Source organism: Scyliorhinus torazame, chromosome 3 (genome assembly GCF_047496885.1).
Source record: "Scyliorhinus torazame isolate Kashiwa2021f chromosome 3, sScyTor2.1, whole genome shotgun sequence".
NCBI lineage: Eukaryota > Metazoa > Chordata > Chondrichthyes > Carcharhiniformes > Scyliorhinidae > Scyliorhinus > Scyliorhinus torazame.
Window position 1 is genome coordinate 97,864,076 of NC_092709.1, and position 26,094 is coordinate 97,890,169.

The window sequence follows — 26,094 nt, forward strand, 5'->3', positions numbered from 1 at the left end:
GTGGGTCTCACCCCCATAACCCAAAGATATGCAAGGTAGATGGATTGGCCACGCTAAATTGCCCCCTAATTGGAAAAAATAATTGGGTACTTTAAATTTAAAAATATATATATTTCAGGTGCTGAGCATGTTCAACATTTCTGTTTATTTATTTATTAATACATTTAGCGTACTCAATTATTTTTTTCACAATCAAGGGCAAATTTAGTGCGGCCAATTCACCTACACTGCGCATCTTTTTTGGGCTGTAGGGGTGAGACCCACCCAGACTCGGGAAGAATGTGCAAACTCCACAGACAGAGTTCGATCCCGACCCCGGGTCCTCAGCGCCGTGATGCAGCAGTTCTCTGTTTATTTCATTCAGTTTCCCTTCATAATTCCAGGAGAGGGCGTGTTTGTCAGCACTGAACGTTAAGTGAAATTCAATTGATTTCCGCTACAAAATTCCCAGCTTTGTGAATTGCAGCAACTTAGTATCATTTATCACACATGATGGGGATTGAGGACAACACACAAATAAGAAAAGGCATCATTTCCACTCATGTATCCGAGGGGCATTTCTTTCTCTGTGAACACTTCAGTTATATCAAACAAACTAGAATAGAGAATATTTATACCAGAAGCCGCATCGGGACCAAATAAGCATCCCAAGTGCTCAGTTGACGGAGTGTTCTCTCTCATACCTGCTGCCTCTCCATTTCCTGCTCTACATTGCATTGCATCAATTCCTTGCATACATTACTAGAGTAAGGTTCTATGGGGAGCTAAAAGGGACAAATGTACAACAGCATTGCTGAGGCAGATCAGGGAAAATGAGAGCACCTCAACACGAGATTGAAAACTGGAGAGAGTCGGACCTCGTAAGAGGGAAGGGGAATAAAACCGTCCGGTGATTAGTTTGGGCCAAGGGCCCATCTTTAGTTCCGAAGATCCCAGCCCCAGCGAACTAGTGGCGAGAGGCTGCTCCACCAACTACAACTGTTGTAAAAAGGCCTCTAATATTGGGGTTTTGCTTATCAATGCATCCATAGAACATAGTGCAGAAGGAGGCCATTCGGCCCATCGAGTCTCCACTGACCCACTTAAGACCTCATTTCCACCCTAACCCCGTAACCCAATAACCCCTCCTAACCTTTTTGGACACTAAGGGCAATTTAGCATGGCCAATCCACCTAACCTGCACATCTTTGGATTGTGGGAGGAAACCGGAGCACCCGGAGGAAACCCACGCAGACACGGGGAGAACGTGCAGACTCCTCACAGACAGTGACCCAGTGGGGAATCGAACCTGGGACCCTGGCGCTGTGAAGCCACAGTGCTAGCCACTGTACTACCGTGCTGCCCCAACAGGAGCTGGCCCACGCCACAGCCCTAATTTCTTCTCTCTCCTCCCCCATGTCTGGGAGTATCTCCTCCTGTGTCAGGTGCTGTTTTTTAGCGTTCCAAAATCTTCTCCTGTGCATGGCAAGTAGCAAGATTTACAAACTTATCTTAGATAACCTGAGCTCGTGTTAAAGGAATTTGTTAACCCCAACTGGCTCACAAGCCTAGTCAACACTTACCACATCCTACCCTAATATCGCAGTAATCAAATTAGGCAGGTTGTTGTTGCACACCCATAGTACAATTATCTCTAATAAAAGCAAAATACTGCGGATCGTAGAAATCTGAAATATAAACAGAAAATGTTGGATAATTTCAGCAGGTCTGGCAACATCTGTGGAGGGAGAAACAACAGCTCGGATTCGGTTTCTTTCTCCACAGATGCTGCCAGACCTGCTGAGTTTATCCAGCATTTAATGGTTTTAGTACAATTACCTCTGTTTGACAGCCTCCAGTTGAGTCTGCAGGGAAGCTTTGTGTTGCTCTACCACATCTTTGAGGGGAACAGTTGGGTGCTCGGCATGTTCACCTTCTGTACATTCATGACACATTGCTGTCTCACAGGATTGGCAGTAAAACTCCATCACCTGGAGAAAGACAGTAATAGAATTGGAGGAGAAAACAATGATTATTGTACACTTTCCAAAGCACTTGATTTTGTTGCAAACATACATATTTGGTCACTAACTTAAGAATGTCTACATTCACAGTCCCTTCAAACTCCTGCTGGAAACTCAAACAAAAATTGTATATTTCTAGAATCACCTTAATAGATTAACCATTGTTAGGCAAAATAATTGTTTGACATTGTAACACCCATTATTGATCTAAGGAAAGATAAATACCCAATGGTCCATATCGTTATGAAAAGGAACCACAAGTTCCTTGGAGCTACAATGGAGCCAAGAATAAATCTCACCATTTTCCTTTATCTGTTTACCAACAATATCACCTGCCTGCATTTCTGTTCTCTTATCCCACCCACCAATCACAAGTGACAAGAAGTTTCTAATAAATGTAAATTAATCAAAGATAATTTCTCTCATGGTGAGTAAAGTAAGAAGTCTTACAACACCAGGTTAAAGTCCAACAGGTTTGTTTCAAATCACTAGCTTTCGGAGCACTGCTCCTTCCTCAGTTGAATGTAAAGTGATCGAGTCTCTGTCCGATTTCAGACAGAAACAGTCACTGTGTAGGTAGCAAGTCAAAGGTCGAGGCACAGTGAAAAAAATGCATTAAATATTTTTGAGAAAGGGGAGAGGATTTTTCAATAAGGCATATTATTCCCTGTTAATTATGGGTGTAAAAGACCATTGTAGGCCATTTAAATCATCCAATCAGAAAGACCTTTAAGTGGCTTCAAGGTTTTCAACTCTCTACAAGGTTATTCATTGTGTGGAAAAAAACTAGAATTAGATGAGTACAGATATCTCAAACGGTTTATGCGGCTGGAGATTACAGAGATAGGGAAGGACAAGACCATGGAGAAATTTGAAACCATGGATGAGAATTTCAAAATCAAGGCAGGTTAACCTAGAGCCAGTGTCGATCTTTTGTGTTTGTCTGAATTGTAGAAGGCCCACACATATAAATAATTATGAACCAGGAGGTGTAAGGGAGGGAGGAACTTAAACCAATTACGATCACCAGGGCAAGGACATTGAGGTGAAAGGCTCAGAAATCCCCAGTTTCACATGGACTTCATCCTTGGGCTTAAGATAAGTGGCTTCAGACATGACAGATGCATAGTTTTTAATTTTCCAAAATTCCCTATATTCTTGAAAGGTCCCTTCCAATTTGTAGCTCCTCTATTCAGGGAAACAAGGAATACAGAAAACAGGAACTTACATCTGCCTTTGAAAAATGCTATAGTCTATTATTAAGGAGGTTATAGCATAGCAACAGGCAGAGTCGACACGGTTTTGTGCAAGAGACAATGGGCTGGATTCTCTGATTCTGGGGCTATGCCCCATGCCGGTGTGGGAATGGTGGTGTTTTACGCCAGAAAAACTGGCGCAAAGCGGCCACCGATTCGCCATATTCCGATTCCCCGTTTTGCTGAGGGCTAGCAGGATGGCAGTGTAGAGCACCCGGTACTAGCTGCCGATACGCCCGGAGAATTGCTGGGTCCGTGGCTGGGCATGCAGACGGTGGCGGCCCGCGAAGTAGTCCCCCTTTTTCGGCCAGCTCGCACGCCCAGTGGGCCCAGCCCGGAATAATGTCCGCCCCTGACCCCGGATCGGCCCTCCCCTGACTGTGGCGACGCTGGACTGAGTCCGCAGCCGCCACGCCGAGTTCCCGACGGATGAGACCACACGTGACCCACAACTTCGGGAACTCGGCCGGTCGAGGACGGAGTATCGCGAGGCGGTCCTCAGGCATTGTCCGGAGGCCGTCGATAGGTGGGGCGGTGTACTCCGAGAACACCGCTTTGGAGGGGGCGGAGCATTGGGAAAGCACCCCCCCCCCCCCGATTTGATCATGAACACGGATTCTCCGTCCGTTCGCCGAATGCGACCGGAGAATCCAGCCCATTATGTTTGCCTAACCTACTAGATTTCTTTGTGGAAGTACAAGCAACACAGATAAAGGTGAACCTGTGGATGTGGTGGAATTTGATTTCCAGAAGGCATTGCACAAGGTTACTGAACAAAATATGAGCACATGGCGTTCGGGCAACATAGAAAATGTTGCTCCTTCACAGCTCCAGGGTCCCAGGTTCGATTCTGGCTTGGGTCACTGTCTGTGCGGAGTCTGCACATCCTCCCAGTGTGTGCATGGGTTTCCTCCGGGTGCTCCGGTTTCCTCCCACAGTCCAAAGATGTGCAGGTTAGGTGGATTGGCCATGATAAATTGCCCTTAAGTGTCCAAAATTGCCCTTGGTGTTGGATGGGGTTTCTGGGTTATGGGGATAGGGTGGAGGCATTGACCTTGGGTAGGTGCTCTTTCCAAGAGCCGGTGCAGACTCGATGGGCCGAATGGCCTCCTTCTGCATTGTAAATTCTATGTAAACCTATGTAAAATAGAGAGTAGGGATAAATTGGACTTTTTTGGGTTGGCACGATGTAACCAGTGGAGTGGAGTGCCACGAGGATCAATGCTGGGGCCTCAACTATTTACAATCTTTCAATGACTTGGATGAAGGGGTTGAATGTATGGTTACTAAATTATCTGAATACTTAAAAGATAAGCAGCAGGATTCACGCCACCCCCCCCGGGGATTTTCCGACCCGGTGGGGGGGTCGGAGAATCTCGCCCCAGGAGTCTGCAAAGGGATATAGACACGTTAAGTGAGTGGGCAAAAGTTTGGCATCTGGAATAATAATGTGGGAAAATGTGAACTTGTCCATTTTAGCAGGAAGAAAAGAAAAGCAGCATAATATTTTAATAGGCGAGAGATTGCAGAACTCTGCAGTACAGGATCTAGATGTCCTGGTACATGAAGCACATTATGCAGGTACAGCAAATAATTAGAAGGCAAATATAATGTCAGAATTTATTGCAAGGGAAACAGAATATAAAAGTAGGGAAGTTTTACTACAGTTGCACAGGGCAGCCACGTCTCGAGTACCACGGAAAGGTTTGGTCTCCTTACTCAAGGAAATATTGAGTTACATTGGAAGTAGTGCAGAGAAGGTTCACTTTACTGATTCCCAATGAAGGAGTTATTTATGAAGAAGAAACTTTTGACAGTTTGGGCCTGTATCTATTGGAGTTTAGAAAAATGAGAGGAATTCTCTTCATAATGAGCAGTGGAGACTGGGTCATTATTGAATATTTTTAAGGCTGGGTTTGATAGATTCTTGCCTGACAGGGGAACCAGCAGGTATAGGGAATAGACAGGAAAGCAGAGGCCTTAATCAAACCAACCATGATCTTATCAAAATGGTGGAGCAGGCTTCAGGGCTGAATGGTCTACTACTGCACCCAATTTGTTATGCTCGTATGTACAGAGGTGGAAATAGTGGCGGTCTCCGCAACAGTGAGAATGTGCAGTTGGAAGCTCCTCTTGACGGGAAATATGACACCAAGGCTGGTTTTGCCTCAGGCAGGGAACAGGAAGGAATCGATAACTAGGGAAGAGCTAGTAATAGGGACCAAACAAAGGCTTTAATCATCCCAATATTTAATTGGATTAAATTTCTGCTCATTCAGTACTGGATGTTAAAGAAACAGTCTAATAATTTAGCAACAGTGGAAAAGACTAGAGAGGTGCTGGTGAGGTCGAGCTGGGTGTCATATAGCTGTGAAAAATTACATTGTGTTTTCAGGTGATGTCACCAAGGCACCGCGCATAAACAAGAATAGGAGCAGAATAAAAATAATTTCTTGAGATTGCCAAAGGTAACAGAGCAGGAAGAGAAGGCATTGTAAGGCATTTCAGGGGAGTTGGTGATGTAGTGGTAATATTACTGGACTAGTAATCAGAGGCCCAAGTTAATGCTCTGAGGGCATGGGCATTGGCAGCTGGTGGAATTTGAATTCAATTAATAAATCTGAAATTAAAAGCTAGTCTCACTAATGGAGGCCATGAAACTAGCATCAATTGTTGTAAAAACTCATCTGATTCACTCATGCTCTTAAGGTAAGGAAATCGGTCATCTTTATCTGGTCTGGCCTACATGGGACTCCAGAGCCACAGCAATATGCTTGACTCTTAACTGCCCTCTTGCAATGGTATAGCAAGCCATTCAGTTCAAAGGTAATTCAGGGTGGGCAACAAATGTTGGCCTTGCCAGTGACGTCCACATCCCATGAAAGAATGAAGAAAGTAGTGATACTACGGTTACAACAATATAGATATTGTGGGCACAGAGGTTAGCACTGCTGCCGCGAAGCGCCAGGGCCACAGCTTAATTCCAGCCTTGGGTGACGGTCTGTGTGGAGTTTGTACGTTCTCCCAGAGTCTGTGTGGGCTTCCTCCCACAGTCCAAAGATGTCCAGGTTAGCTGAATTGGTCATGATCAATTGCTCCTTGGCATCCAGGGATGTGTAGGTTAGGTTACGGGGTTATGAGGACAGGGCAGAGTGGACAGTTAGTGGACATGGGTGGAGTGCTCCTTTGGAGGGTCGGTGCAGACTTGATGGGCTGAATGGCCTCCTTAGGGATTCTATGATTCTATAAGAATGGAACCAAGCAAATGGAAATAAACTGCTCTGCTAATTCTCCTTCTCACGTTCAGGGTGCGATTAACTTCTGCGATCAAGATAGGGTATTCAGCATGATGCGGGTTGTTTACGCCATGGGGATAAACACGAGTGCTATAAAATTCCACCAAGTCAAAGGGGTAAAGAACAGAGGCCAAGATTACAACACCTAATCACGGTCTGGAAATCTCTGCGAAAAGAAAGTGCGCATGGGCAGCTGGGGAGAACAGGGGAAAGTTTGTGTTTGATTCTCGCTACATCTAAATATCGGAAATAAGGATATTTTGGAAATGAAATAGCCTTTTCAGGGAAAACTAGACAGTGAGGAAAGTATGGGACAATTCTCTGACAATATGCTTCATAGTCGTAACATGATTTATAGCCTCACATGCTTGATTTTTAAAAATGTTGTTTGAGTACAGTGGGAATAAGGTATTGCAAGTTCTAAAGTAAGTGATCTCGACAGAGAAGTGAAGCAAACGTACTAATCTAGTATAATTTATTGAACAATCCACTCAACTTGCAGTGGGTGGAACTTATTTGTAAAATCCAATTATGATCACCAAGACCGACAAGGATAATAAAGAACCCTCCAACTGATTAAAGTTGTAGCAGAGTCGAATCACACTTAAATGCCAAAACTAACTTACATTTCCATCATGATTTGGGCAGGAAAGGGGTTTCCCTGCTGCTACTGCTGTGACGGTCTCCAGAATGGAGGAGTCCTCACAGTTGTTGTCTGGAGTCCGCTGAAGAACATCCATTAGGTTTGTAATGAAGAAGTTATTCTGTAATGCAGAAACTCCCTTTTCAGGCAAGATAGAAGTCTGACGGCAGATTGGGCAGGAAAGAGTTAAACTGTAGGCTGGAATGTAGTTTTGCAGGCACCTGATAAGGAAGAGAAACAATCAAAAGTCATTTGACTCCCTTAATAGAATTTTTAAAATTAATATTGACATTGGAGAGGAACTTCACTTTCAAAATTATAAAGATACTAAAAACACATTACATTGACACAGAAAGCTACATTGGAATGTCAACTCACTCTTACTCAAAATTAATTCTTCAAATAATGATAATAGTTTTGCAATTAAACCAATTATGGGATCCCAAGTATAATCATACACATTCAACCACTAATCGTAATAAACAAGAAAAGCCAGGCACAAGGAAGATCTTATGAAGAACCAGTTTAAACCAGTAACATTCCTTTTATTTTATAATAACTTGATCATCAATTTTAACCTGACCAGTAGCTTTCTGCTACTAATAGATATTTATCAAAAATCTTTGCTCCTTTCTCAAATCTGCAGATAGTGACAACTGTGAGCAAAGTCCATTTTCCCTGGAAAGAATTATATGCAACAGCTGGCTCCAAGACACATAACTAAATGGCCTATTTTAATTGAATTATCCAGTGTCACCTGACAGATAATCAGCAATACAAGTACTCTTTTTAAGGAGCACCAATAATACAACAGTCTAAAATGTGGTCTAATTTAACACACACAAGCTTAGAATAAAACTAATCAGCATATTGACAATCAACCATGCAACTGATCTATGGGTTTCTCCAATGTCATCGAGAGAGACATAAATTTGCATGTTTTTAAAAATTAATTTAGGGGACGTGGTTAGGCCAGCATTTCTTGCCCATCCCTAGTTGCCCTTCAGAAGGTGGTGGTGATCTGCCCTCTTGAACCGCTGCAGTCGCGGAGGTGTAGGTACACCCACAGTGCTGTTCATGAGGGAGTTGCAGGATCTTTGCCCCAGCGACAGTGAAGGAACTGTGATATATCTACAAATCGGGGTGGTGAGTGACTTGGAGGGGAACCTGCTCTTGTCCTTCTAGATCGTAGTGGTCATGAGTTTGGAAGATGCTGCCTAATGAACATTGGTGGGTTCCTGCAGTGCATCTTCTAGATGGTACACACAGCTGCCACTGTTCCTCAGTGGTGGAGGGTTTGAATGTTTGTGGGAGGGGTAGCAATCAAGCACGCTGCTTTGTCCTGGACGGTGTGGAGCTTCATTCATCCAAGCAAGTGGAGAGTGTTCCGTTACAGTCCTGATAATCATTGCTGGTACTTGTAAAGCATGAATGGAACTTGCCAGTTGTCAGCCCAAGCCTGGATACTGTCCTCCAAGTACCACAACCACTTTCTTTTGTGCCAGGTATGACTCCAACCAGCAGAGAGGTTCCCCCCTGGTTCCCATTGACTCCAGTTTTGCTAGGGCTCCTTGATGCCATACTCAGTCAAGTGCTGCCGTGATGTCAAGGGAAGTCACTCTCACCTCTCCTATGGCATTCCGCTCTTCTGTCCATGTTTGAACCAAAGCTGAAATGAGGTCAAGAGCTGAATGACCCTGGCGGAATGCAAACTGAGTGTCTGTGAGCAGGGTATTGCTGCATAAGTGCCACCTGATAGCACTGTTGATGACTCCTTCCATCACTTTGCTGATGGGTAGTAGACTGATAAGGTGGTAATTGGCTGGGTTGGATTTGTCCTGTTTCTTGTGTATAGGATACACCTGGCAATTTTCCACATTGCTGGGTAGATGCCAGTGTTGTAGCTGTACTGGAACAGTTTGGCTAGGGGTGCGGTAAGTTCTGGAAACAAGTCTTCAGTATTATTGACGGAAGAGTGTCAGAGCCCCTGGTCTTTGCAGTATCTAGTGCCTTCAGCCATTTCTTGATATCATGTAGAGTGAATTGTATTGGCTGAAGACTGGCATCTATGATGCTTGGGACCCCCGGAGGAGACCGAAATGGGTCATCCACTTGGCACTTCTGGCTGAAGATTGTTGCGAATGCTTCAGCCTTGACTTTTGCACAGATGTGCTGGGCTCCTCCATCATTGAGGATGGGGATATTTGTGGAAACCTCTCCCCAATGAGTTATTTAATTGTCCATCACCATTCATGGCTGGATGTGGCAGGACTGCAGAGCTTAGATCTAATGTTTTCATTGTGGAATCGCTTAGCCTGCCTATTGCTTTGACAAACTGTCTATTGCTTTGACAAAGAGTCATCCTGACTTGAAATGTTAGCTCCCTTCTCTCTCCACAGATGCTGTCTGACCTGCTGAGATGGTCCAGTATTTTCTGTTTTTGTGTCTGCCTATTACTTGCTGTTTAGCACACAAGTCATTTTTTGTGACACAAGTCATGTGTTGTAGCTTCACCCAGGTTGACGTGTCATTTTTCGGTATGCCTGATGTTGCTCCTGGAACGCTCTCCTGCACTGCTTCATTGGTGGTATTGGTAGAGTGGGGGATATGCCAGGCCACGAGGTTGCAGATTGTGGTTGAGCACAATTCTGCAGCTGATGACCTACAGCACCTTGTGGATGCGCAGTAGAGTTGCTAGATCTGTTCAAAGTCTATCCCATTTAGCAGGGTGATAGTGCCACACAACATGATGGAGGGTATCCTCAATGTGAAGACGGACTTTGACTCCACTAGGACTGTGCGGTGGTTACTTCTATTGATACTGTCATGGACAGATGCATCTGTAGCAGGCAGGTTGGTGAGGATGAGGTCAAGTATGTTTTTCCCTCTTTTGGGTTCCCTCACCACCTGCTGCAGCCCCTGCCTAGCAGCTATGTCCTTTAGGACCTGGCCAGCTCTGTCTGTGGTAGTACTACCCAGCCACTCTTGGCAATGGACACTAAGTCCCCCACCCAGAGTATATTCTGTGCCCTTGCCACCCTCTTGTGTTTGCTCCAAGTGATGTTCAACATGGAGTACTAATTCATCAGCTGATGATGGCAGGCACGTGGTAATCAACAGGAGGTTTCTTTGTCCACATTTAACCTGAAGCCATGAGACTTCATGGGATCGAGAGTCAATGTTGAGGGTTCCCAGGGAAAGTCCCTCCCGACTGTATACTACTGTGCTACCACCTCTGTCCTGTGAGACAGGACATGCCCAGGAATGGGGATAGTGGTGCCTGGGACATTGTCTGTAAGGTATGATTCTGTGAGTATGACTATGTCAGGCTGTTGATTGACTATCTGTGAGACAACTCTCCTAACTTTGGCACAATCTCCCAGATGTTAGTGAGGAGGACTTTGCAGGGTTGACAGGGCTGGGTTTGCCGTTGTTGTTTCTGGTGCCTGGGTCAATGCCGTTTGGTCCTTCCAGTTTCATTCCTTTTTTGTGTTTTCGTAGCGGTTAAATACAATTGAGTGGCTTACTAGGCCATTTCAGAGGCAGTTAAGAGTCAACCACATTGCTGTGGGTCTGGAGTCACATGTAGGCCAGACCATGTAAGGAGGGCAAAAGCAAATTACTGCTGATGCTGGAATCTGAAACCAACGGGAAAATGCTGGAAAATCTCAGCAGGTCTGGCAGCATCTGTACGGAGAGAAAAGAGCTAACGTTCCGAGTCCAGATGATCCTTTGTCAAAGTAAGGAGGGTATTTCCTTCCCTAAAGGGCATTTGTGGACGAGATGCTTTTTTACGACAATGGATTCGTGGTCATCATTAGACTTTAAATTCCAGATATTGTACTGAGTTTAAGTACCACCACCTGTCATTTAAGGATTCGAACCCAGGTCCCCTGATCATTACCCTTGTTCTCTGGATTACTAGTGCAGTAATACCACTACTCCACCGCCTCCCCTAGTGTGCCCCCGTGTTTTAGGAAGGTGTAATTAATTGTTAAAAATTGAAACATGGAAGAAACAGAAAACTTATGTTATTCTGAGCGTCTATTAGAAATTTCTTGCAGTGCCCACAGGTGGCAGAATGCCTCAAAAGTACTGATGGACACCCTCTTCTGGGTCAACCTGGAATGGACAGGAGAGGCAGGCAGCCAGAGTGACCATCCTGCAGATCGTACTCCTCCACTAAATGGAAAAAGGTCAATTGATGAGTTCAGTAGAGTATTTATCAAACTGAACATTACAGAAAACATTCATTTCAAATATTCGACTCTTGATTGAGTTGTTTAAAAGAAACAAAAAGCTAATCACTGATCGATATCTTGAGACTGTCCTTGACTATAAAAATGCCCAACAGTACTCTGATGACAGGATTCAAGGATTAGCTGACGCAATGTGAACTGACCTAGTTTGAGTTTGGAATTTAGATCTCTGCTGATCCCTACTCACAATTAGGAATTGTTTCTTCCTGGCTCATGTAGCACAAAGTTCTTTGATCCCTAGCGTACAAGAGTTCAAAGCAGAGGCAATTGTTCTGCGTTCTTGGCAGTTAAAATTAAATAGAAATAAAATATAACAGCATTTCATTTCAGATTGCCTTGTAAAATGTAATAACACCAGTTTGAAGCAAAAAGATGTCAATGTGCTTTTAGCCTGCTAATGCAATCCTGCTCAGTCAAAATTAGCTTTACTGATACTACTGTAGATAATAAATTTAATCAATTGCAAATCAGTGCATAAGTCCCTCTTTTGTTAATTGCCTTGTTGTTTTTAAATCAATTTTTAGCTTTGTGCAATTTACCAAACGGCAGATCCTGGAGCAGGGCCTCTTGAGGCAGCCTGTACTCGATAAAATTAAATCCGAGTACAATATCGTAAAGTCCCAATATTTCTTCCAACAAATTAATCTATTATTCTTCAGGTTTAAATAATAATAAAATGAATGCGTAGGGAATATATGACTAATGACTAATTACAAGTGTACAGTGTTAGTGGAAAAATTGACTGAATCACAGTCAAATCCATTGTCAAAAACACTAATAAACCTCCATAATTCTGTGCAGTAAAACTGACATTTGATACATTCAATTACCACAAGATCAGGGGAAGTTAATAAAACAGCAAAATATATTTGAGTGTAAACCCAAATTAGTAAAATCTCCAGAATCCTTGGCAACAAAAATAGGAATTTAACTTTATTATTGTGAAACAGTTGCCCTGCTAATAATATTTTTGAAATCATTTTCCTTTGTTAATTCAAGTAATGTGACTTCATCCCTCATTCTGGCAACAGTCTGAAATTAAACCCATTTGTTTGCAATCTTGGTATAATATTTGATCCCCAATTATCATCTGACCTCCTACTCATGCCATCACTAAGACCACCTATTCCAGCTCCATAACATTGCTCCACTTCACCCGTATCAGTTCATCTCCTGTTGAATCCTCAATCATGCCTTTGTTACCACTAAGCACTATTACTCCAATGCACTCCTGTCTGGTTTCCTGCAGTCTACCCTCTGTAAACATGAGGTCATTCAAAACTCTGCCCATGTTAGCAAGTCCCGTTCTCCTGTCACCCTGTGCTTGCTGACCTACATTGGGGTACCTGGCCAAGCAATGTCGTGATTTTAAAATTCTCATCCTTGTTTTCAAATCCCTCCATGACTTTGCCCCTCCCTATCTCTGTAATCTCCTGCAGCCCCATAACCCTCTGAGAGATCTGCACTCCTCTAATTCTGGCACTGTGCTTCCACAATGTTTGGTGGCCATGCCTTCAGATGACTAGGCCCCAAGCTTTGAATTCCTTTCCCTCTCTCGAACTCACGTTCTTACACTTCTTAAGACCTGCCTTTGACCAAACCTTTGGTTATCTGACCTCATAACTCGTTATATGGCTCAGTGTCATTTGTCGTTTTCTAATGCTCCTGTGAAGTGAGCTGTAGAAATATAAGCTGTGGTAATATCCAACATTCCTTCTCAGCTGTGGGATGTGCCACAATGCAGACAAACAGATCACACACAAGCAGCATTTGGGGCTTTTCACAGTAACTTCATTGAAGCCTACTTGTGACAATAAGCTATTATTATTATTAGTTTTAAGATGAGCACATACACTTGGGTCATACACAGTGAAGGAAAATTAGAGGAAACAGTGGTGATAAGTTATCACATCATATTAAGAATTACATACAATGTTAACCTTTTAGCTACATATATACAAAAATTATCTGAGCCCTTAGAAATTATCTACAGGACGCTGGCCATTGGGGGCGGGGCCAAAAGGGAAGCGCGGGCTTTGTTCCCGCGCTATGGTAATCACGGCGGGAACAGGGAAGCAGGAAGGAGGGGGCCTTGCACAGTGTGAGCCGAGGTCACGGGGGGAAGCCGAGGTCGGCCAGAGTTTGCTGACTTCTGGGAGCAACATGGGGGGTGCAATTACGCTAGTTTGGGATCTAGCGGGGGGGGGGTGTAACTGGGTTGCTGCTGCTGGGGAGAAGGGGGAGCTGGTATGGGGGGGGGGGTGGTCGGGGCGGGGGGGCGCCGCTTGGGGGAGATACGGCTATGTGGGAACCGGGTGAGGAGCTGGATTGGAAAAGGAGATGGCTAGTCGTCAAGGGGGGGGGGGGGTAAAGAGCCCCCCAACCCAGTTGATCACGTGGAATGTGAGAGGGCTGAATGGGCCGATTAAGAGGGCACGGGTACTCGCACACCTAAAGAAACTTAAGGCAGATGTGGTTATGCTTCAGGAGACGCATCTGAAGCTGATAGACCAGGTCAGACTACGCAAAGGATGGGTCGGGGAGGTGTTTCATTCGGGGCTAGGCGCAAAAAACAGGGGGGTGGCCATACTAGTGGGGAAGCAGGTAAAGTTTGAGGCAAAGACTATAGTGGCGGATAGTGGGGGCAGATACGTGATGGTGAGTGGTAAATTGCAAGGGGAGGCGGTGGTATTAGTGAACGTGTATGCCCCGAACTGGGATGATGCCAACTTTATGAGGCGTATGTTAGGACGAATCCCGGACCTAGAAGTGGGGAAGTTGATAATGGGTGGAGATTTTAATACGGTGCTGGACCCAGGGCTGGACAGATCGAGGTCCAGGACCGGAAGGAGGCCGGCTGCAGCTAGGGTGCTTAAGGACTTTATGGAGCAGATGGGAGGAGTAGACCCCTGGAGATTTAGTAGACCTAGGAGTAAGGAGTTTTCGTTTTTCTCCAATGTCCACAAAGTTTATTCACGGATAGACTTTTTTGTTCTGGGAAGGGCACTGATCCCAAAGGTGACGGGGACGGAGTACACGGCTATAGCCATTTCGGATCATGCTCCACATTGGGTGGACCTGGAGATAGGGGAAGAAAAACAACAGCGTCCACCCTGGAGAATGGACATGGGATTATTGGCAGATGAGGGGGTGTGCTAAAGGGTGAGGGGGTGTATTGAAAGGTACTTGGAACTCAATGATAATGGGGAGGTACAGGTGGGAGTGGTCTGGGAGGCGCTGAAGGCAGTGGTTAGAGGGGAGCTGATATCTATTAGGGCACATAAAGGAAAGCAGGAGGGTAGGGAAAGGGAGCGGTTGTTGAAAGAACTGCTGAGGGTGGACAGACAATACACGGACGCACCGGAGGAGGGACTATACAGGGAAAGGCAAAGGCTACATGTAGAATTTGACTTGTTGACTACGGGTAATGCATAGGCACAATGGAGGAAGGCACAGGGTGTACAGTACGAATATGGGGAGAAGGCGAGCAGGTTGCTGGCCCACCATCTGAGGAAAAGGGGAGCAGCGAGTGAGATAGGGGGGGGTGAGAGATGAGGAGGGAGAGATGGAGCGGGGAGAGGAGAGAGTGAATGGAGTGTTCAAGGCATTTTACGAAAGATTATATGAAGCTCAGCCCCCGGATGGGAAGGAGAGAATGATGTGCTTTCTGGATCAGCCGGAATTTCCCAAGGTGGAGGAGCAGGAGAGGGTGGGACTGGGAGCACAGATTGAGACGGAGAAGGTGGTGAAAGGGATTGGGAGTATGCAGGCAGGGAAGGCCCCGGGACCAGACGGATTCCCAGTTGAATTCTATAGGAAATATATGGACTTGCTGGCCCCGCTACTGATGAAAACCTTTAATGAGGCGAGGGAAAGGGGGCAGTTGCCCCCGACCTATGTCAGAGGCAACGATATCACTCCTCCTAAAGAAGGAAAAAGACCCGCTGCAATGCGGGTCCTACAGGCCCATTTCCCTCCTGAATGTGGACGCTAAGATTCTGGCCAAGGTAATGGCAATGAGGATAGAGCATTGTGTCCCGGGGGTGGTTCATGAGGACCAAATTGGGTTTGTGAAGGGGAGACAGCTGAATACAAATATACGGAGGCTGCTAGGGGTAATGATGATGCCCCCACCAGAGGGGGAAGCGGAGATAGTGGTGGCGATGGATGCCGAGAAAGCATTCGATAGAGTGGAGTGGGATTATTTGTGGGAGGTGCTGAGGAGATTTGGTTTTGGGGATGGGTATATCAGGTGGGTACAGTTGCTGTATAGGGCCCCGATGGCGAGCGTGGTCACGAATGGACGGGGGTCTGACTATTTTCGGCTCCATAGAGGGACGAGGCAGGGGTGTCCTCTGTCCCCGTTATTGTTTGCACTGGCGATTGAACCCCTGGCCATAGCATTGAGGGGTTCCAGGAAGTGGAGGGGAGTGCTTAGGGGGGGAGAAGAACATATCTCTGTATGCGGATGATTTGTTGCTATATATGGCGGACCTGGCGGAGGGGATGCCAGAGATAATGCGGATACTTGGGGAGTTTGGGGATTTTTCAGGGTACAAACTGAACATGGGGAAAAGTGAGTTGTTTGTGGTGCATCCAGGGGAGCAGAGCAGAGAGATAGAGGATTTACCGTTGAGGAAGGTAACAAGGGACTTCCGGTACTTCGGGATCCAGATAGCCAAGAATTGGGGTACATTACACAGGCTTAACTTAACGCGGTTGGTGGAACAGATGGAGGAGGACTTTAAGAGATGGGACACGGTGTCCCTGTCATTGGCAGGTAGGGTGCAGGCGGTTAAAATGGTGGTCCTCCCGAGATTCCTTTTTGTGTTTCAGTGCCTCCCGGTGGTGATCACGAAGGCTTTTTTCAAAAGAATCGAGAAGAGTATTATGAGTTTTGTGTGGGCTGGGAAGACCCCGAGAGTGAGGAGGGGATTCTTGCAGCGTAGTAGGGACAGGGGGGGGCTGGCATTACCGAGCCTAGGTGAGTACTACTGGGCCGCCAATGTTTCAATGGTGTGTAAGTGGATGGGAGAGGGGGAGGGAGCGGCGTGGAAGAGATTGGAGAGGGCGTCCTGCAGGGGGACTAGCCTACAAGCAATGGTGACGGCGCCGTTGCCGTTCTCACCAAAGAAATACACCACAAGCCCGGTGGTGGTGGCTACATTGAAAATTTGGGGGCAGTGGAGACGGCATAGGGGAAGGACGGGAGCTTCGGTGCAGTCCCCGATAAGAAACAATCATAGGTTCGTTCCGGGGAGAATGGATGGGGGATTTGGAGCATGGCAAAGAGCTGGGGTAGTACAACTGAGAGATCTGTTCGTAGATGGGACGTTTGCGAGTCTGGGAGCGCTGACGGAAAAATATGGGTTGCCCCAAGGGAATGCATTTCGGTACATGCAATTGAGGGCTTTCGCGAGGCAACAGGTGAGGGAATTCCCGCAGCTCCCGATGCAGGAGGTGCAGGATAGAGTGATCTCAGAGACATGGGTGGGGGATGGTAAGGTGTCGGACATATACAGGGAAATGAGGGCCGAGGGGGGAGATCATGGTGGATGAGCTGAAAGGGAAGTAGGAAGGGGAGCTGGGGGAGGAGATTGAGGAGGGGCTGTGGGCTATGCCCTACGTAGGGTAAACTCATCGTCCCCGTGTGCCAGGCTAAGCCTGATACAATTTAAGGTGTTACACAGGGTGCATATGACTGGAGCACGGCTCAGTAAATTTTTTGGGGTAGAGGATAGGTGTGCGAGATGCTCGAGAGGCCCAGTGAACCACACCCACATGTTCTGGTTATGCCCGGCACTACAGGGGTTCTGGGTGGGGGTGGCAAAGGTGCTTTTGAAGGTGGTGGGGGTCCGGGTCGAACCAAGCTGGGGGTTGGCTATATTTGGGGTTGCAGAAGAGCCGGGAGTGCAGGAGGCGAGAGAGGCTGACGTGTTGGCCTTTGCGTCCCTAGTAGCCCGGCGCAGGATATTGTTAATGTGGAAGGAAGCCAAACCCCGGGTGTGGAGACCTGGATAAACGACATGGCAGGGTTTCTAAAGTTAGAACGGATTAAGTTTGTGTTAAGGGGTTCGGCTCAGGGGTTCACCAGGCGGTGGCAACCGTTCGTCGATTACCTCACAGGAAGATAGAGGGAATGGAAAAGAAGTAGACAACAGCAGCAACCCAGTGGGGAGGGGGGGTGGGGGAAGCAGTGGGGGGGGGGGAGGAATCGAACGGACTCTCAGAGATGTTATTGTATATGTATAATATGTATAGGTATTTGGTATATGTAATTGTATATTGGATTGTTGGATTGTATTTTTGGAGAGTATTTATTTTGGACAAGGCAGTTGCCATTCAGTTCTGTTTTTGTTTTTGTTTATATATTATTTATTTATTTGTTTAAAACTGGCCACGGGTATTTATATTGCTTTATTGTTGTGTAAAAGAAACACTACGTACTGTTCTGTTTGGCCAAAAATCTTGAATAAAATATATATATAATTTTTTTAATTATCTACAGGTAGCACAGTGGTTAGCACTGTTGCTTCACAGCGTTGGGGCCCCGGGTTGGATTCCTGGCTTGGGTCACTGTCTGTGCGGAGTCTGCAAGTTGTCCCCGTGTCTGTGTGGGTTTCCTCCGGGTGCTCCGGTTTAGAACATAAGAACTAGGAGCAGGAGTAGGCCATCTGGCCCCTCGAGCCTGCTCCACCATTCAATGAGATCATGGCTGATCTTTTGTGGACTCAGCTCCACTTTCCGGCCCGAACACCATAACCCTTAATCCCTTTATTCTTCAAAAAACTATCTATCTTTATCTGAAAAACATTGAATGAAGGAGCCTCTACTGCTTCAGTGGGCAAGGAATTCCCCTTTGGGTGAAGAAGTTCCTCCTAAACTCAGTCCTAAATCTACTTCCCCTTATTTTGAGGCTATGCCCCCTAGTTCTGCTTTCACCCGCCAGTGGAAACAACCTGCCCGCATCTATCCTATCTATTCCCTTCATAATCTTATATGTTTCTATAAGATCCCCCCTCATCCTTCTAAATTCCAACGAGTACAGTCCCAGTCTACTCAACCTCTCCTCGTAATCCAACCCCTTCAGCTCTGGGATTAACCTAGTGAATCTCCTCTGCACACCCTCCAGTGCCAATACGTCCTTTCTCAAGTAAGGAGACCAAAACTGAACACAATACTCCAGGTGTGGCCTCACTAACACCTTATACAATTGCAGCAGAACCTCCCTAGTCTTAAACTCCATCCCTCTAGCAATGAAGGACAAAATTCCATTTGCCTTCTTAATCACCTGTTGCACCTAAAAAACAACTTTTTGCGACTCATGCACTAGCACACCCAGGTCTCTCTGCATGGCAGCATGTTTTAATATTTTATCATTTAAATAATCCCTTTTGCTGTTATTCCTACCAAAATGGATAACCTCACATTTGTCAACATTGTATTCCATCTGCCAGATTCTAGCCCATTCACTTAACCTATCCAAATCCCTCTGCAGACTTCCAGTATCCTCTGCCCTTTTTGCTTTACCACTCATCTTAGTGTTGTCTGCAAACTTGGACACATTGCCCTTGGTCCCCAACTCCAAATCATCTATATAAATTGTGAACAATCGTGGGCCCAACACTGATCCCGGAGGGACACCACTAGCTACCGATTGCCAACCAGAGAAACACCCATTAATCCCCACTCTTTGCTTTCTATTAATTAACCAATCCTCTATCCATGCTACTACTTTCCCCTTAATGCCATGCATCTTTATCTTATGCAACATCCTTTTGTGTGGCACCTTGTCAAATGCTTTCTGGAAATCCAGATATACCACATCCATTGGCTCCCCGTTATCTACCGCACTGTTAATGTCCTCAAAAAATTCCACTAAATTAGTTAGGCACGACCTGCCCTTTATGAACCCATGCTGCGTCTGTCCAATGGGACAATTTCCATCCAGATGCCTCGCTATTTCTTCCTTGATGATAGATTCCAGCATCTTCCCTACTACCGAAGTTAAGCTCACTGGCCTATAATTACCCGCTTTCTGCCTACCTCCTTTTTTAAACAGTGGTGTCACGTTTGCTAATTTCCAATCCGCTGGGACCACCCCAGAGTCTAGTGAATTTTGGTAAATTATCACTAGTGCATTTGCAATTTCCCTAGCCATCTCTTTTAGCACTCTGGGATGCATTCCATCAGGTCCAGGAGACTTGTCTACCTTTAGCCCCATTAGCTTGCCCATCACTACTCCTTGGTGATAACAATCCTCTCAAGGTCCTCACCTGTCATAGCCTCATTTCCATCAGTCACTGGCATGTTTTTGTGTCTTCCACTGTGAAGACCGACCCAAAAAACCTGTTCAGTTCCTCAGCCATTTCCTCATCTCCCATTACTAAATCTCCCTTCTCATCCTCTAAAGGACCAATATTTACCTTCGCCACTCTTTTTTTGTTTTATGTATTTGTACAAGCTTTTACGATCTGTTTTTATATTCTGAGCAAGTTTACTCTCATAATCTATCTTACTCTTCTTTGTGGCTTTTTTAGTAGCTTTCTGTTGCCCCCTAAAGATTTCCCAGTCCCCTAGTCTCCCACTGATCTTTGCTACTTTGTATGTTTTTTCCTTCAATTTGATACTCTCCCTTATTTCCTTAGATATCCACGGTCGATTTTCCCTCTTTTTACCGCCCTTCCTTTTTGTTGGTATAAACCTTTGCTGAGCACTATGAAAAATCATTTGGAAGGTTCTCCACTGTTTCTCAACTGTTTCACTATAAAGTCTTTGCTCCCAGTCTACCTTAGCTAGTTCTTCTCTCATCCCATTGTAATCTCCTTTGATAAAGCACAAAACACTAGTGCTTGATTTTACCTTCTCACCCTCCATCTGTATTTTAAATTCCACCATATTGTGATCGCTCCTTCCGACAGGATCCCTAACTATGAGATCATGAATCTCAGGTGAGTTTCCTCCCACAAGTCCTGAAAGACGTGCTGTTAGGTGAATTAGACATTCTGAATTCTCCCTCGGTGTCCCCGAACAGGCGCCGGAATGTGGCGACTAGGGGATTTTCACAGTAACCTCATTGCTGTGTTAATGTAAGCCTACTTGTGACAATAATAAATATTATTATTAATAATAAGCAGGGTCTCTAGGTGAGTAACACTATCCGTACTTCACTGTTGTGTGAAGTGCAGGTCCATTTTTCAGGTGGTTTTCTAAAGAGGCAGACAGGAAGTACACACATTTTACAAGCTGAAGATAGGAATGGGATGAGGCCATTCAGCTCCTGAAACTGTCCCACCCGCCATTCAATGAGATCCTGTCTGATCTGTTCTTATCCTGATCCATACACCTTAAAAACCTTGGCTAGCAATAATCTATCACTCTCAAATGTAATATCATTTATTCAGCTAACAGTCATTGCTGCTTGTGCTGAAACAGGGGCGTCATTCTCCGACCCCCCGCCGGGTTGGAGAATCACCGGGGGCTGCCGTGAATCCCGCCACCGTCGGTTGCTGATGTCTCCAGTACCGGATATTCGGCGGGGGCGGGAATCGGGCCGCGTCGGTTGGCGGGCCCCCCCGCTGGATTCTCCGGCCCGGGTGGGCCGAAGTTCCGCCGGCGTGGATGAAACCACCTTTTGAACGGCGGGACAAGGCGGCGTGGCGGAAGAGACTCCCTCCACTGCGCATGCGCGGGAAACTTTCAGCGGCCGCTGACGCTCCCGCGCATGCGCCGCATTTCCGCGCCAGCTGGCGGGGCAACAAACGCCATTTCCGCCAGCTGGCAGGCAACAAACGCCATTTCCGCCAGCTGGCGGGGCGGAAACCCCTCCGGCGCCGGCCTAGCCCCTCAATGTTGGGGTTCGGCCCCCAAAGATGCGGAGCATTCCGTCCCTTTGGGGCGGCGCGATGCCCATCTGATTGGCACCGATTTGGTCGCCAGTCGGCGGACATCGCGCCGTTGGGGGAGAATTTCGCCCCAGATCCCAATTTGCCTTTCAGTAGTTCACACTTGTCTTCCTGCTACAGTTTACTTTGCAGTGCTTTCCATTTTTACCTTTCCTACATTATTTATGATCTTATGCATCTCTGTAAAGTCACCTCTCAATTTGTTGCAAGACCCGGTTTTGTTCCCTTGCTGCAGTCATTGTAGTTATAGGTCACTCACACTTCTCATAGAATCCCTACAGTGCAGAAAGAGGCCATTCTGCCCGTTCCAGAAGCACAATTTTTGGTTAAACCTCTAATTGTTCCTGAAATATTCAGTCTAACATTGGCCTTGAAAACATATTGCTATAAGACTATGGAATAGATCGTGGCAACAGGGAGTCCATTTTATTTAACTGAGAAGGCAATAATCCTGTCATCAAGCACCACCATATTTCAATAATATTATTAAAAGCATTTCTGAGCTACACTTTATCATTTTGACAATGTCCAGATTTGAAAACTTGGCCTTTTGAAATAAAATACAGCTTTATAATAAATGCAAATTATAATGCAACTCATTAAATCTTATGGCAATTCTACAAGGTGTCTTTATTCCAGTCTTTCAGCAACAGTCTGTCACTGGGGTGGATACAAGACTGCTAGAGGAGCATCACCAGCAACAACTCTGCAATTCACAGTTCAGCAAAGATATTAACATTTTGATGGTGTTGAGGAGCTTTAGCATTGAGAAAGCCAGTGAACATTGTACAGATCACTGGAACGCATGCTGTTAAATAAAATCTCTTCTTGTGAATGAAGTACTCACAAGAAATTGACCCAGTCTTCGTTATCAATAAATCCATGTTGATGTTAGCAGAAATGTGAAAAAGGATATGTTTAGTCACATCCTTTTTTCCTGGAACTCAGACTCCAGACAGATACCCAACACCTTGTATTGAACCAGTTAAATGGAGGAAACAAGAGATTCAAGGGTCACAAGGTTCATTCATGAAATGAAGAGGAAGCTTTCATTACCCTGAACACTGCTTTACATTCATCTAGTTAATTGATCCAGTAAAGATGTTTTGTGCTATTGCCTCAGTAAAGACTCCACAAGCAACAATCATAGAAAGCAAATGCCTAAATGGACTGATTTTGATCATTTTTACACAAATAATATTCACCTACAAAAAGGGACACTGCAGTTTCAAAACAGCCCATTACTCTCTTGAATTGTTTCAGTGTAATGCAAAATGTAAAGAAGCAGAGCCTTTAAGGAACTGTTTTGGCTAAGTTAGGAAGGAGGTTACCTACCTCTCACAAAAGGTGTGTAGACAAGGAAGGACTTTAGGAATTTTGTAACGATCCAGGCAGATGCTGCAGATCAGAAACTGTTTGTCAATCTGGCGTACCACAGGACTGGTAATGTTCGAGCCGTCACTGGCCATCCTAATGCACTGACATATGGGTCCAGTTTGCCCTCACCCAGCACACTGAAAGAAAGGGATAAGAATACAATAGAAATTAACTCAAAAACAAAACCAAGTTAATTTGCAGCTTAGTTCGTTTGTTTACAAATCTTGTCACAACTTCAAGCCAAATTAAATCTTCTATCCAACAGATAAAATTTATAACGATGTTAATGGATTTTTTGAGACAATTGTCTGACATGCCACAGTGTGTAATAGATTAACCAAGGAGAGAGAAAGTAAGTGAGTCACAGTTGTCAGTCGATCACAACTAGCAGCTCACCAAAGTGCTGTTAAAAGTGATATAAATATCCGAGAAACTGAGTGATATGCCATCAGAATTTAATGCTGAATTTAACACTGTATGTAGCAAATAGTAAGCTATTATTCTGAATCGTATAGAATATGACACAGTTTCATTTAAGTCTATATAAGACTGGAGAATAAAAGATCATTTGGCCCAATGAGTTTGTTTATTAGGTTAGACACCGGGTTGTCCTTTGATAGCTCCAATATTATATGAAACATCAATGTTGTCAACTTTGCTTCCAGTTTCCACCCCTCTTCAGTGTCACATGGTCCATCTCAACTCTTCCCTTCCTTAACTTCTCTGTCTCCATTTCATTTCTGGTGATGATGTATCAATGAATATTCATTATTAGTCCACTGACTCCCTCAACTATGATTCCTCACACTGTAAGAACTCCATTCCATTCTTGCAGTTGCTCCATCTCCGTTGCACCTGTTAGAATGGCACAATCTTCTACAACAAGTCTTCTGATATGTTTTCTTTTTTCCTCAACTGAGGATTCTATCCCCTGGTCACTGCAGTGTGATTAATAGGGCCCTTGGCGGTGTCTATCAAATTTCCCGTACTTCTGTTCTCATCCCTTCCCCTCCATCTCAGAATCACAATAGGGTTCTCCTTCCTCACACTTTCCATCTCATCAGCCACCATATTCACACTGATCATTTTCTGCCATTTCCACCACCTCCAGCAAGATGCCACCACCAACACCTGCTCCTCCACTCATCTTTCAGCATTCCAGGGACCATCCTCTCCATGGTACCCTCTTCCAGTCCTCAATCACCACCAACATCCCATTCCCACAGCATCTTTCCGTATTTTAAAAAAAATTTAGAGTACCCAATTCATTTTTTTCCAATTCAGGGGTAATTTAGCCTGGCCTACTCTGCACATTTTTTGGGGGGTTGTGGGGGTGAGACACACGCAGACACGGGAAGAATGTGCAAACTCCACACGGACAGCCGGGGCAGGGATTGAACCCGGGTCCTTGGCACTGAGAGGCAGCAGTGCTAACTACTGTGCCACCGTGTTGCCTAGCATCTTTCCATGTAAATATAGATGTAACACCTGCCTTGTTACCTCTTCTCTTCTAACCATCCATGGTCCCAAACACCTCTTCCAGAAGAAGCAAAATAATTCTTTCAACTTAGTCTGCTGTATTTGCTATTCACAATACGGTCTCCTGAACATTGTGGAGACAAAAGCAAATTGGATGACTGTTGTGCAACAACTTTGTTCAGTCTACAAGAATATCCCCTAGCAAGGCAGCACGGTGGCGCAGTGGGTTAGCCCTGTTGCCTCACGGCGCCGAGGTCCCAGGTTCGATCCCGGCTCTGGGTCACTGTCCGTGTGGAGTTTGCACATTCTCCCTGTGTTTGAGTGGGTTTCACCCCCACAACCCAAAGATGTGCAGGGTAGGTGGATTGGTCACGCTAAATTGTGTACTCAAATTTTTTTTTTTTTTAAAAGAATAACCCCTAGCTTCCAGTGGCCTGTCATTTTAAGTCTACACCATGCTCTCACATTGACATCTCTGTCCTTGGCCTGCTGTACTATTCTAGTGAAGCTGAACGCAAGCTTGAGGAACAGCATCTCATCTTTCAATGAGGCACTTTACAACATTCTGGATTCAACATTGGGTTCAATAATTTTATACCTTCATTTTGTTTCTCTTATTTTCGCTTTTGGGCAGTAGCACACCTGCTCTAGGCACATCATTTGTTTAATTTCTTGTCCTTTCACCATTTCCATTGACCCTGTATAACAGACATTCCTTTTGTTCTTGTCGGACCCACCCCTTTCCAAAACCTTCAACATCCTTTAACATGGGGCGGCACAGTGGTTAGCACTGCTTCCTCACAGCGCCATGACCCGGGTTCAATTCCGACCTTAGGCGATTGTGGACTTTGCGCATTCTCCGCCTGTCTGGATGGGTTTTCTCCGGACAGTTCAAGGATTCGCAGATGAGGTGGATTGGTCATGCTAAATTGCCCCTTAGTGTCACAAGTTTAGACCGGGTTACGGGAATAGGGCAGGGAAGTGGGCCTAGGTTAGGGTGCTCTTTCAGAGGGTCAGCTCAGACTCGATGGGCCAAATGGCCTTCTTCTGCACTGTCGGGATTCTTTAACTTTCCCTTGAACTTGAGAAAGGTTATTGACTTGAAATGTTAACTTTGTTCCTATCTCTACAGATGCAACCTGACCTGCTGCCATTTCCAGAATTCTCTACTTTTATTTTATCAAAAAGAGACTTGCTTCAACTTCGGCCCGGAGCTCTCATGTATGGTACAGGAATTCAGTAGCGGTTCTGCTCAGTGATAGAATAAATTATTCTGCACACATTAATTTCTGTCAATTCTGCTGTTCAAAAGAATTCTGGGTGGAATTCTCCCCCACGCCGGGTGGGAGAATCGCCAGGGCACCGCGCGTGTCCCGCCACGCCGCCCCGACACCCGCACGCGATTCTCCCACCCCCACAAACCCGTGCGGCGAGAATTACGGCTGGCCGCTCGGAGAATCGCCGCTTGCCGTTTGCAGCGGGTGAGCAGCGATTCTCCGGCCCGGATGGGCAGAGCGGCCTGCCCAACAAGACGGGTTCCCGCCGGCGCCGCCCACACCTGGGGCGAAATTCTCCGGTATCGGCGCGATGTCCGCCGACTGGCACCCAAAATGGCGCAAATCAGTCGGGCATCGCGCCGCCCCAAAGGTGCGGAATGCTTCGCATCTTTGGGGGCCGAGCCCCAACCTTAAGGAGCTAGGTCGGTGCCGGACGGATTTCTGCCCCGCCAGCTGGCGGAAAAGGCCTTTGGTGCCCCGCCAGCTGGCGCGGAAATGACATCTCCGGGCGGCGCATGCGCGGGAGCGTAGCGGCCGCTGACGGCATTCCCGCGCAGGCGCAGTGGAGGGATTCTCTTCCGCCTTCGCCACGGTCTCCA

General features: G+C 45.9%; 1 protein-coding gene across 12 annotated transcripts in view; it reads right to left on the minus strand.

Annotated features, from left to right (window-relative positions):
- Nucleotides 1–26,094, minus strand: part of trim2a (tripartite motif containing 2a) — a 301,158-nt gene that overhangs the window by 69,282 nt on the left and 205,782 nt on the right. For all 12 annotated transcript variants that reach the window (XM_072496025.1, XM_072496027.1, XM_072496019.1 and 9 more), the window contains exons 2-4: nt 22,698–22,876; nt 7,182–7,419; nt 1,819–1,970 (exon numbers count right to left, since the gene is read on the minus strand). In XM_072496025.1, the coding sequence (XP_072352126.1) occupies nt 1,819–1,970; nt 7,182–7,419; nt 22,698–22,831 (524 nt within the window). In that variant the 5' untranslated portion in view covers nt 22,832–22,876. The remainder of the gene's footprint in view (nt 1–1,818; nt 1,971–7,181; nt 7,420–22,697; nt 22,877–26,094) is intronic.